General features: G+C 37.2%; 1 protein-coding gene across 7 annotated transcripts in view; it reads left to right on the top strand.

Annotated features, from left to right (window-relative positions):
* The window catches only part of SRBD1 (S1 RNA binding domain 1), a 242199-nt gene extending 234579 nt beyond the window's left edge, over positions 1 to 7620 (top strand). For 6 of the 7 annotated variants that reach the window (XM_081592045.1, XM_081592042.1, XM_081592043.1 and 3 more), the window contains 2 exons: positions 3312 to 3496; positions 6724 to 7620. In XM_081592045.1, coding sequence (XP_081448171.1) covers positions 3312 to 3496; positions 6724 to 7013 — 475 coding nt within the window. In that variant the 3' untranslated portion in view covers positions 7014 to 7620. The remainder of the gene's footprint in view (positions 1 to 3311; positions 3497 to 6723) is intronic. The other variant, XM_081592048.1, reaches the window with a different exon arrangement.
* Positions 7621 to 12835: the final 5215 nt, after the last annotated feature.

Below are 12835 nucleotides of genomic sequence, written 5' to 3' on the forward strand. Positions count from 1 at the left end.
TTCAAGAAAAATATTACAAAGACTTTTCTTATTCTTTGAGGAGGAGAACTTGCATTTGTAACAAGTTTCTGTTGAAAATATCAGCGATTTTAGGTTTTATATAGCATTCTGTTTGAAAAACAAGCAGCCTCTGCTGCAAGGTCTGTGTTTTAACTTTGTGCAGATGTGTGCTAAAAGAACATGATGTGCTTATTTGTTGCATTTATGCTACTTTCTTACTTTAAGTAAGATGGATGAAATTACATATTAAATAGAAACAGCAGCTCTGACAGCAGTCCTTAGCAAACTGAAAAAGCCTTTCAGAGACAGTGAAGAAAATGAGACTATGATTTTAATAACCCATGGACTTTTGAGAGAATTATCTACTTAAATACATTTATATAATAATTTCTCTGTTGGATTCATCAATATTAACTCTAATGTTTAAAACTAATCTGCCATTAAATTGTTTTGGTGAAATGGTACCCAAAGTATTGTTTTATATCTTAACCAAATATAACACTTTAATTTTGACATAACTGCAGTTATAAACAGACATACACTGATGTGTATAGCATGAAACTCCAGTTGGTGAAAATAGCTATGTGGCCTTGGGCAGGTTATTTAACCTCCCTAAAGCTCAGTGTTCCCTTTCTGTATGATGTGATGCTTACCTTTTAGGATTATTGTCAAGATTAAATGAGAACATCTATCGAGCACTATTTTTTCGTAAAGTACACTGTGTTTTTATATGGTACTCTGAGCCAGAAAGTACTTTGTGTTGAGTATTTTTTTATTTCTAAAATGAAGCCGTATATTGGATATTATTTATCATACTTGATTCTAGAGTAAAAATTCAGAATAATGTAGAATAAGTTATTCTTAGTGTATTTAAAGAACTCATGTTTATTAAGTGGCTACTGAGCAAAAAACATTGTTTCCTATGGTTTACAATTGAATATTTTTGAAATCCAATTACAGAGAGGTCAAACTCAGTGTTATTCCCAGTTCATTTTATAGTCTCCCTTTTGTTTGTTAGTTTCCATTTTCTGCAACCCTGTTGTAACTTTAAGAAAGTTTTCAAAATAAAAAAGCATCTGACTCTGTTGCATAGTCATTTAAAAATAGGGTTGATCAATACTGAAGCTTTAGCTAGGAGTTCAATTTGGTGCTTTTTTATTGATTTTAATTACCAGTGCCCTCAGGCTTGTGTGTGTGAGGATGAAAATGATATATAAAATATGCACCCAGATTAAACAGACCAATATTCTTTGTGCATCTGCAGCCACTATAAACAGAATCCTTTATATGGAAGTGACTTTAGTATCAGTTAAGTTATATACACACACACACAAAACCTTAAGTCTCCAAGTGGCCTCCTGAGCGAGTGTTTTTGCCATTGAGGCCAAGACATGTGCAGTACTTTGGGAAGTTTCTTTTAGTTACTTTTATTAATTATAAAATGCTATTCAAGTTTATTATGAATCTTCAACCCACAAATATACTTTTTCGGTCTTTTAATTGTTGATTGTAAGCCAGAATCTTGGGGATTTGAAAGATGTTCTGCTGAATAGCCAGTTGCAGACCAATCAAGCTAAGAGGGTAAATACCAGGAAAGTCTGCTCAGCAGGGCCGGTATTATTTAGGAAGTTGTGCAAGGAAGTTGGCTGTGGGCAGAGGTTGCCATGTGTCATCTGCCCCATCAGTCAGAGCTATAGCAGCTGTTGCCTGTCACCAGGGCCATTATGTGCTACTAACAGATACCTATCAGCACTAAAGATGCCACTGCCTGTCCATGGGCCCAGGAAGCCATGGACACACAGACATAAAGTGTATAACTCACTGGCCACCAGTTGGGGTGGAAGCTCATTTAAAAAAAAAAAAAAAGGAGCCCAAGCACTAACTTCTTAGTCTTTCATGAGACCCTTAACCAAAATATATTAAAGAAAATAGGTTGGATTTTCATCAGTCTGTTTTTGACTGAAATTACGACTTTGGAAAGGTAGGAGGGTTACACATTTGAACTCAGAGATACCGTGGTTAAATGAGAGATAAGAGAGTTTCTTCACTAGGTAACAGACCATCACTACCAGATTATCACTAAAGAGGCCTTCTCTAGTTGAACACAACAGTGGGGGAAAAAAGACTGGAAATAACAAGCATTCCTTTTGTGATCATGCAGTAACCTAACAAATAGGATACATCCCAATTCTAATCATAAACAAGCCTCAACAGTTTCTTTATCCCCTGCCTGTATTCCAGAGACATCCTTAGAGGAAAGGATTTGGGGGCATTAGTATTGCTATCTTATCTGATTACTGTGTTGACATTTTTAAAGAGCTAATAATCATAGGAAATGGAACTTAATGATGCAGAAAAGTACATAGCCAAGGAATATCAAGAAAGTAAGCTATACCCTAATATTCAGATGAGTTTGAGGGAAATTCATCTTTAACCCTTTGTTTTTTTCTTGATTAACTCATTACTGAACTCCAAAGCTAAATAATTGAGAGGCAGCTAAACAAACATTGGGAATGGCAAACATAGCAAAGGGAAATTGAGAAAGGCAAATAGTTTCCTAAATATTACAGGTATATAACATATAAAATATATAAAGTAATATTCACCTTAAGATTATGTAATTGAGGTCTTCCTTGCAGAGCTTCCATTTGGGGAGGAAGTCACTTTTTGATAATCCCCTCATCCTTTTTCTCTTGACTTCTGAATCCTTAATATACTTGATATGATTTAGTCCATGTGAGGCATAACCATTGATGGAATTGGAGAATTCTTAGGTTGAGCATATGCTTGCACAGGTTACACTGTCATCACGGATACACAGAAGTAAAGAACAGAGACGTGGCATGTGGATAAAGCGATTTGTTTGTAAAAAGCTGGCAATCCGTGTTGGGTATTTTGCTGGATTTTGATAGCATCAATTCATTGTTTGCCTAATAGCTAATTTAAATGCAAAAAAAAAGTTTTCCTAACTGAAATTTGGAGAAACATGAAGCAAATATAGGTATCCTTATTTAGAAAATATATCTGGCACTAAACTCTAATGAACATTGCACTGTAAAACATTTCTGATGCTGATTCTGAGCAGGAACTTCTTTGGAAAGTAACTCAAAAACCTCAAATCATCCCCTTCCTTTTTTCTGCCAAGACAGATCATCTTTATGGCATGGGGAACATGGTAGATTTTCAGTAAAGACCAGTTGATTGATTTATGTATGGATCTGAGATGAATAGGAGTGATCTATATAAGGAGACTGGAAAATAAGTAATATTATTAATATGTGGTGGGGGGTTCTTTTTTTTTTCCTCTGCAGGTTTTTGTCATTTGTTGGAGGGACACTATATGAGATTGGAAAGCCAGAAATGCAGCAAAAAATAAATTCATTCCTTGAAAAAGAAGGAATAGAGAAAACTGCAGAAAGATTGCAAACAACAGTACACACCTTACAGGTCATCATAGATGGTCTTAGCCAGCCCGAGAGCTTTGACTTTCGAACAGGTAAACAGTGAATGTGAATACCTTTTACTTGTGTAGCTCACAGTGACCCTACACCACAGGATCCTCCGTTCTGCCTTTCTTTCCATGAGAAAACTAGAGCACAGTGACCTTCCTTCAAAGTCATTGAAGCTAGTAAGTATCCAGAGCCAAAGTTGAGGCCAGGTCTCCAGACTCCTCCTCCCAGGCTTATTTCCCATCACACTAGACTAAACACATCATGCATGTGCTGCCGTGTTCATGGAGACACACATTTTTCATAATCCTTTTGTAACTGTTTTTACCTCATAAGAGTCGGAAGTCTAAGGTAAAGCATTCAGTTCACAAATTAAAGTGAATCTTCTTTCTAAGTTACAGCCTTCCAAGTTCCTGGATTCTATGTCAATGAACACTCTGAACAAAAAAAGATACTATCTCTCTGTTGATTTTCCTTCTAATTAAAAGTCTCATGGCTTTCAGCACAGGTAGATGGTGAAGGAAGTTTAAGAGCCATATTTGTTGAGAGCAATGACCCGGTGAGAAGGAATTAAGGTATCAAATGACCTACTTCCCAAGGAAATTTGACTAGGAAGCCCTGAGATTTAAATGAATCTGTGCTTGTCTCACATCATTTTTATGATACCATGTTTAGGGCTTGGCTCATTTCATCCTGGGTTATGCTGTGTTGAGGTGGTTTCTTTGAAAAGGTTTAGGGGAATTTGTGTTCATCTGTACCATTCCTTCAGTATTTGTGTAACTTTGAAATTAATTTTAAGGTTGGAGAAAAATAAAATAAAACATACAGTAAGACCTATGCCAAAAATGTAGGAGTAGAAGCCTCCTGGGTGGTCCATCCAAAGTGAATACTTCCCTGGAGAAATCCCTCACCCTTTGCAGTTATTCTTAGGTGTGAATTCCATAGGTGTTGTCTAGCAGTGAGCAGTGGTTTTCAAGCAGAGTGGGAGTGCTGTGCCTAAAACCTCTACATTAGAAGGTTGGCAGATATGCTCTGTTCTGGCTTTTCTTGTCCATTTTTGTTTTTTCGGTCTTGATGTTGATTGTTCCATGATCTCAGTTACAGTGTAGACTCAGAGCAAAGATCAGAACTCAGATTACATAGCTGAGTCAAACAAGCAACAGCTAAGTTGGTCTTTACCTGATGATGCCTCTAGTTGAGCAGAAACATACACATGGGCTCTGAATTGAGCTTACCAGTTCCTGCAGTATTTATCATTGTTTCAAGTGAAATTTCAGATAAATCTCTTTGGAACTGACTTTTGCCCTAGCGTAAGTCACAGATTTCTAGATGTCTGAGAACTTTCATTTTAACACTAAATACATCATCAGGAAGAAAGGCAGACAGTCATACGTTTAAAGGAGCAGATAGTATTTTGAATGTTTCTGCACTTATGTTGCATCTCTTTTCTTTCCTCCATTTTCTCAAAAGTACTTCCTTTCTTGCCTCATTCTTTCTTTATACTCATCCTGTCTTCTGTTTTTTCTGGTGATATAATCAACTCTATGTTATTAACACTTTGGTCGCCAGTTAGTTTCCATAATTGTGTTCATCAGAAGCAGCCTGGTGACAGGGGACTGAGTACGTAGCCTTGGCAATCAAAGTGTTAAAGTCTGCCTGGTACATGGAGGCTTTTCTGATTTCTCAGTGGCCCGGGCTATGTTAAGTAGTTCTTGACTCTGATTTTCCATGCAAAATTAAGCAGCTGATCAGAAACCTTTGGGGATTGTAGCTGCTGGATCTCTGTAGGAATGAGGGAGAGTTTCTAAGTATAAAAACAATACTTGTGGGGCCTCAGAAACCATCCTACCTCTGACCATGATCAACAACTTGGTTTCCCTTTGCTTTGACACAGTCCTGGCCCAGTGTAACGGCGTATTCAGTGGGTTCTTTATTTTTGGAATTCACTCCTGAGCATCAGATGGAATTCTACACAATCAATTCTAGTGTTAGCATATTCCTTTTTTATGAGGAAAATGAGATTTAAGGTTTAAAGAGGGGGTTTGTTTTGTTTTAAAGGTAAAAAGTGGATTTTTTAGAAAAGAAAACCTTGATTTCAGTATGGTTAGGCTGGGGGAGGCGAACCAAGAGGTGACCAGTTGTTAATACAAATGTAAAGGATAGTTTTAACAAGTAATCAGGATAAAGCCAACAGCTGTGGAGGAAAAGGAAATGGAATGGGTGGAGGGGAAAATGAGGTCTTAGTAAAGGGAGATCCAAGCATAGAATGTGTTCTTTGTTATTAGAATCAACATTCAGTAATCCTAGGAAAGGGGGCCAAGAGGAGCATGGGTAAATGGAATCCGCAGATAATCCAAAAGCCCTGTTTCAATTGTTAGTTGTAACCTTCTCCATCATAAAACATTTGTTGTTGTTTTTGTTTTGTTTTAACTTAAGCCATGATTCCTCAGCAGGCTTTGTGCCTGTCTTTGGTGGGGGGTAGTGTTAATGAACAGAGAAATGTATCGACACACTGGCACAAACAAGGGAAAGAGGGCTATAAGAACTCAAGAGTAGAGATCTGTGCTTCATCTTTGTTTCTTGAGTACCTGATAGAGAGCTAATAGGAGTTAATAAATGTTTTATGAATTGAATTGAAAGAGGAGAAAGGAGATAAGGTACTGGCCCATCTGGGTTTCTGAGCAATAGATAATCAAGAATCCATTCTTTTTGTTTGGATAAATTTATTCTGAGTGGATAGGAATTGACCCTTGAATTCAAAATTTGGGAGGAGAAGTGAGAAAGAACATTCAAATTTCACCACTTTTGACAAAACATTTATGGATGTTCTACCCACTTGAAACATTTTGAGAATTCAGTCACTTGGAGGAAAACTCCCACTCTTCTGTCAACAAGGGTCTTATTTTCTCAGTATTTGTGGTTTAGCCTTGCATGTTCATTGAGCAAATGTATTTTCTCATCTCCTCTTCATAAAGAAGAAAGTAAGACACTATGGTGCTAATGTTCACAGGTTAGCAAGATAGAGTTTGAGAAGATAGTGTTTGAGTAAACTTTCTTGAATTGTTTCTCCTTTGCACATGCCGTTTCTCCAACTAGGATGCCTTTTCTCTGAAGGCAGGCCTGTATCTTCAGCTCCTTTTATGTCTCCCCTCAATGCTTAATACTGGTCTGGGCCCACAATTGATATGTATTCAATACTTACTCATTAAATTATGTCGTGTCTAACAATGCCTTATTATTTATACCCACTGTCCATTTTCCCCTTTCGTTGTAGATTTCGATAAACCTGATTTCAAGAGAAGCATAGTCTGCTTGGAAGACCTGCAGGTTGGGACAGTTCTTACAGGCAAAGTCGAGAATGCCACCCTGTTTGGAATTTTTGTGGATATAGGAGTGGGGAGATCAGGGCTGATCCCCATACGAAATGTAACAGAAGCGAAACTTTCTAAGACGAAGAAGAGAAGGAGTCTTGGACTGGGCCCTGGAGAAAGAGTGGAAGTCCGAGTACTCAACATTGACATTCCCCGGTCTAGGATTACCCTGGATCTCATTCGGGTGTTGTGAGCGTGCCACTGATGGCCAGACAGTGGTTTTATTCCCTCACTTCTACAGGTTGGCAAGAATAAGTCAGATGTTTGTGAGCTCTGGACGGCAGATGAGAAAGAACTCACTTAATATCAGAAGTATTTTCCAAACATTTTCCTTATTTTTCCTTTTGAATAAATAGAGAGCTAATGGCTTGATTTCCTTTCCCCTTAAAAAAAACAGCTCACAGACACCTTTATGTAGCTTCATGTAGTAATGATTTTCTGACCAAAATTTTATTTTTTATACCTCATCTTTGAATCCTTTTGCATTTTGTATAATAGACTGTTTTACTTCTACTTGCCAACATGCCTTGCTGGACTTATGTGGAGTTATCTTCGTAATTTAAATAGTATAATGTTTCTTGATAGTAGAGCTGGCAGTATTTAATCCTCTCTTTTTATAGACTTTTTTTTTTTTTAAATCAGGCCTTTTGGATTCGACTTGTGATTTTCTCTTGCCGAGCAAACCAAAATATACCAATTAAACAGATCCTGATGTGTTCATAACCATCAAGTGAATAGCTCAAATTATTTCTCAGAAGAATATATGTATTGATCTCTACAATAAAAGTTGTGGTTAGTGATCTTGTTTATGCTATGTTGAATCAGTGATATCTACAGGTCAGTTTTGATTGAAGTAGACATGGCACATATTCATACAAATCTTGTATAAGCCAGCTGTGCCTTTGGGGAAAATGGAAGTGTCTAGAAATCTGAAGAATGACATTCTGTTTGACTTATCACAGAAAGGCATATTCTTTCATGAGCGTAAATATTAAACTCCACATGGGGTTAGAAATGGCCCCCTCCTATAGATTGAATATATCAGGTGCAAAGGGACAAAAAAACAAGTAGATAAAGCCAGTGACTCTTAACTCTTTTTTTTTTTCAGTGGAGATGGTAAATATTAGCAGGATCATAGAGGGTAAAAGTGATTTAAACAGAGCCCACACTGGACTGGTATCTTGTCCATTCTGGCTGCTGTGGTTGATTTCCTTGAAGGAGTCATTTCCATAACAGATTAAGTACCTGGGTTTTGTTTTTGTTTTTTTAATGCATAATAAGGAGATGGTTACTAAAGAGGGTGACAATCCTGCTTGTTTACCTGGGACAGTCAGTCCTGGTAAACCCTCATTGCCCTGGCATAATTTTAAATAGTGCTTCTTTTTGTTTCCAAAGTGCCCCATTTTGTATAATGAATCATATGATCATCTTTGTAGACTCTTTACCATCTGAGCTACCAGGGAAGCCCTTAGTAGTAACAGTCCCTTACAAAGTGGTAAATCACACTATATTTATTTATAGTTCTGCATGGTTCATGTTTCTCAAAATTTGCAGCCTTCCAGCTGGTTTACATAGATCTTTTTAATGGCATGGGTTCCTTAAAAGTATATAATGCAATTCCTGTTTGCCTGACAATTTCATTTCTGAAATGCTTTTTCTCTCTTTCTTACTGGTCTTAACTAACAGTGGATCTTAATGTTGTAACTTTAAGTTGGCTTTCCCGCTCACTCCTCCCTGTGTTCTTCCTTGTTCATAGTTTGTAGATCATTGATGAGTGATATGCACCTGAAGAGTTTTATTCTGAAGCCTGCAATGTAATTTCAAGCAAATGCTTTTTTAAAAAACTTGAGGTATAGTTGTCATATGACATTGTATTTATTTCAAGCATACAACATAATGATCTGATGATCACAAGTAGTCTGGTTAACACTCATCACCATACTTAGTCAAACAAATGCTTTCAGGGAAAGAGCCTTCTCCCTGGGCACTTTGAATACAGGAACCAGAGTAGTCAACAGTATGATTCATCTCTGTTGACCTGGTAGCTAGCCCTTGGAGACACAAGGAGGACTTGATACTGAACTAGGTTTCATAATTCGTCCTGTTCAGCCCAAACATGGTAGTGCTCTGGGAGAAGAGGGCCATTTCATTTATTTCATAACTCCATAATGTAGCATGATGCTTGGTGGTCAGTATATTCAACTAGTTCTAATTCCTGTTCTACCAATAATCTACAGTGTGTATTTAAGCTGATACCTTTACTTCTCTGGGCCTTCTTTTCCCAAGTTTAAAATGGGGATGATGATAATAAAGCATTCATTTTTTCAAATTGTGTTGATGGCCTCCTATGTGTCAGGCATTGTGCTAGACACTGACCATACAATTGTTACAGAAAAATAGAGATTATCCCTGCCTTTATGGAGCTTGAAGTTTATTGAGGAAAAAAGAATCATTAAGAATCACATAAAAATATAAAATCACAAGCATGATAAGCAATATAATAGTGACAGCCTATAATAGATGAGTTGGCCTTTACAGAAAAGTAAGAAAATGTTTCAATGAGGTTTAACTGAGATGCGAAAATGACCTAGAAGTTAACTGGGGCAGATGTTTTGTTGACCTCAACAAGAGTTGTTTCTGATAAAGGGTGGAGATGAAAGCCTTACTGGAGTGGATTTGAGAGAATATAGGAGGAGTTAGATTGGACATAGTGAATATAGATAATTTTTTCAGGGGTTTTTGCTATAAAGGAAAAACAGAAATAGAAGAGTGGCTGAAAGGGGAAAATGGAGTACGGGGAGAATTGTTGTATCTTTTTTTAAAACAGAAGAAATAATAATATATACAAATAGAAAAGATCCAGGAAAATTTGATACAGGAGACGAAGAGGAGAATTATTGGAATGGGATCATTGGGTGGATGAGATTGAATAGATTTAGTGCACAAGTGATTGGTCTAAGATAGGGATACAAAGAGTCCATCCATAATAAAATAGAGAAGACTGAATATATGGGCACAGATGTAGTTAGGAAGATATGATGATGGATGCTCATGGAAGATCTCTTTGTATTGCTTCTATTTTCTGATTGAAATGTAAAAGAAGACTGAGACTGAAGTTCAGAGAGGAAAGGAGTTGAAAATTTGAGAAGAAAAGAAAAGGTACGAAAAAAGTGAAAAACCCAGGGAAATAGAGTATGATTTCCAAGCAGTGTTAGATGATGTACTGGGTTAGTGATCAGTTGAATGTAGGATCAGTTAGTTTGCTTATATATTTCTTTAGCTACATCAGCTACGTGGTACAGGTACAGGTTTGGTAGAAAGATGGATCTAATCAGGTTTGGGAGGTTGCCAAGTGAATACAATAGAAGGGTGAGAAAGTTGACGTCATGTGAACAAAGAAATTATTGACCATGGAATGTAAGCCCAGTAAGAAGAAAAGAAGGAATATGAGGGAAAGTGAGAAGCAGTGAGAAAGAATGGGATTGATGATGGATTATAGGTCCTAATGGAGTGTTATAGTGAAATTAATAGAGGGTGTAATGGTTGGGAAAGAGTAGTTGTGAAAAGTTGGATGTTTAACCCCAAAATTGAAGTTTTGGGGGTAGTTTTGTAACAATGGTTAGGGAATGATCATGGGAGTAAGTCGCAGAGTTAGGGGAACAAGGCTAAGCTCATTAGAGAAGAGGAAGGTCTTCTATATGTGGATAATGATTTTTGGAGGCTGTTGCAGTAATGCAGGTAGGAAATAATGGTGACCTGGACCAGAATGTTAGTGTTAGACAAGGTGAGAAGTGATAGGATTCCCAATACAGTTGGAACGTGAAGGTTGAGTCAGACAGGGTTTCATGGAGTATTTGGATAAAAGATGGGAGGCAGACAGGAACCAGAGGGATGAAAGTAGTATCTACTAAGATGGGAGGGAAGTTTTAGCAAAGAAGTTCATTTTGGACAGGTTAAATTTGAGATACTCATTAGACATCTAAGTGGAGGGAACAAATAGGTAGTTGGCTATTTCAGCCTGAAGTTCGGGGGAGAAGGCTGGGATAGAGATGTGTATTTGGTGGTCACCAGCATATAAGTGTACTTATAGCCATGAGACTGAATATGATCACCAATGGAATGAATAGAAATAATAGGGAGCAGAGAGAGATCCAAGGGCTGGGTTGCTGGGAATCTTAAGACACTCAGCTGTAAGTTCTTTGAATGTCTCTGTAGGGGCAGAGCCTGCTAGATGTGTATTCAGAATTCTTCCCTTCTTCCTTACTAAAGGAATCCTCATCAGAGGGGAGCAGTAATATGACTAATAATGTGAATGTGGCCATCTGAGGTAACTCTGGCTAGAGAGTATAGGAAAAAGCCATGGGCTGGAGTTCTAAGAAGGCCAGGAAGAGTGAGGAGGTCAGGCTCAGCTATCCTGCTTTCCTTATCCTTTGCCCTGGCCCTCCTTCCTGCTTGGAATGCACATAGAATGTAGAGGTGCTGGAAGCCAGACAGTATATCTCCAGCACTAGATAGCAACTGCTGAACAGAAAGATAGCAAGTTCTTGAATCCGTCTTGTCATTGTGTAGTTACTAAAGCAACCTTGAACTAACTGCCTACTCTGGACTTAATGCTGTGTGAGAAAAACAAAAGCTTCATACATTTATTTCAGCTAGGGGGTAAACAGAGGTTTACAGCAAAATGCATTCTGTGACGTAAAATTTGTGCTGTCCCTACCCCTCTACATAGGAAAATGCCTGGCTTCTGATAAGTACTCACTAAATGTTGATTGATTAGATGAATAAATAGCTAATAAGAGAGTTCAATAAAATGGTTAACTCTAAGTGTTCAGAAAAATCCAGTTTTCCTTAACCATGTAAAACGATATGATGAAATAAACAGTTCCTATATAACACCACACTATAAAATATCTAAAAATAATCTAACAATGTGCAAGATTAATATGCAGAAAAATTATAGAACTTTACTACATATTAAAGTATAGTATGTCCCTGGACTAGAAGACATAATACTGTAGAAAGATCAGTCCTTCAAAAATTATCTTATCTAGATAGATAGATATATCTACTTTGGCCAAAATTCCAATCATCATTTCAGTTACCTTTGCTTTTTATATGTTTGTTTATTTAAGCTTTAAAAATTAAAATTATTTGGAAGAGTATGAAAAAGGTCAAATCAACATCTTTAAAAAGTAATTGAGTTGGATGATACAGGGGATTTGTCCTGTCAGATAGTATACTCCAAAACTTGCATTCAAATGGTGTGGTACTAGCACAGGAAGATAAACAGAAGAGTGGGATAAACAGAGAATTCAAAATCAAGGGGAATTTATGTATGTTAAAAGTGGCATTTCAGGTTGAGGCAAAATCATACTGCCACACTAACATAAAAATTAAACAGATGGATTAAACATAAATAAAAATTTAAAAGAACAACAAGCAAACATAGAAGGGCTTTAAGAAATGGTTAAATAGCCATGTTTATGGAATGCAAGAAAAAATATAGGAAAGGTGGCCCTATACACCTAAAACTTCCATTCAAAAGATTTTCTTGGGTATTTCGCTTGAGACCCTGTGCCAGGTACTAGGGATGAAAGATGAACATGGTATCTTGATGATGTCTTCAGCCTAGAGGAGTTGGAGTTTAAGCTGCAGCAAAGAATATTTCAAGTTAAATATCATGGGCATTTTGGAGTTAAACTTGGCTGCTGTCCACTTCAGAATATAGTGTCATCCCATCTCGTTTGAAGCTACGAGACCCTTTTGGAATGCTTGGTTTTGAATTAATGGAGTGCTTGTGTTGAGGTGTCTGTACATCTAACCCTGACCTCAGAGTTAGCACTTGTGTTAAAATTGAAGGTGGAAAGAGGATAGGATGGAAAAACCAAAAATATATATAGTTGATCTTTTTATTTTGGCTTCCTGCCTAAAATCAGTCATAATGAGTTGGATTTAAATAACAGATCATGGAGAACTCTTGAATGACTGGGCTCACTGCCAGAGCAGTCCATTTCA

Source organism: Giraffa tippelskirchi, chromosome 4, assembly GCF_054371585.1.
Source record: "Giraffa tippelskirchi isolate mGirTip1 chromosome 4, T2T-mGirTip1v1.2.pri, whole genome shotgun sequence".
NCBI classification, from domain to species: domain Eukaryota; kingdom Metazoa; phylum Chordata; class Mammalia; order Artiodactyla; family Giraffidae; genus Giraffa; species Giraffa tippelskirchi.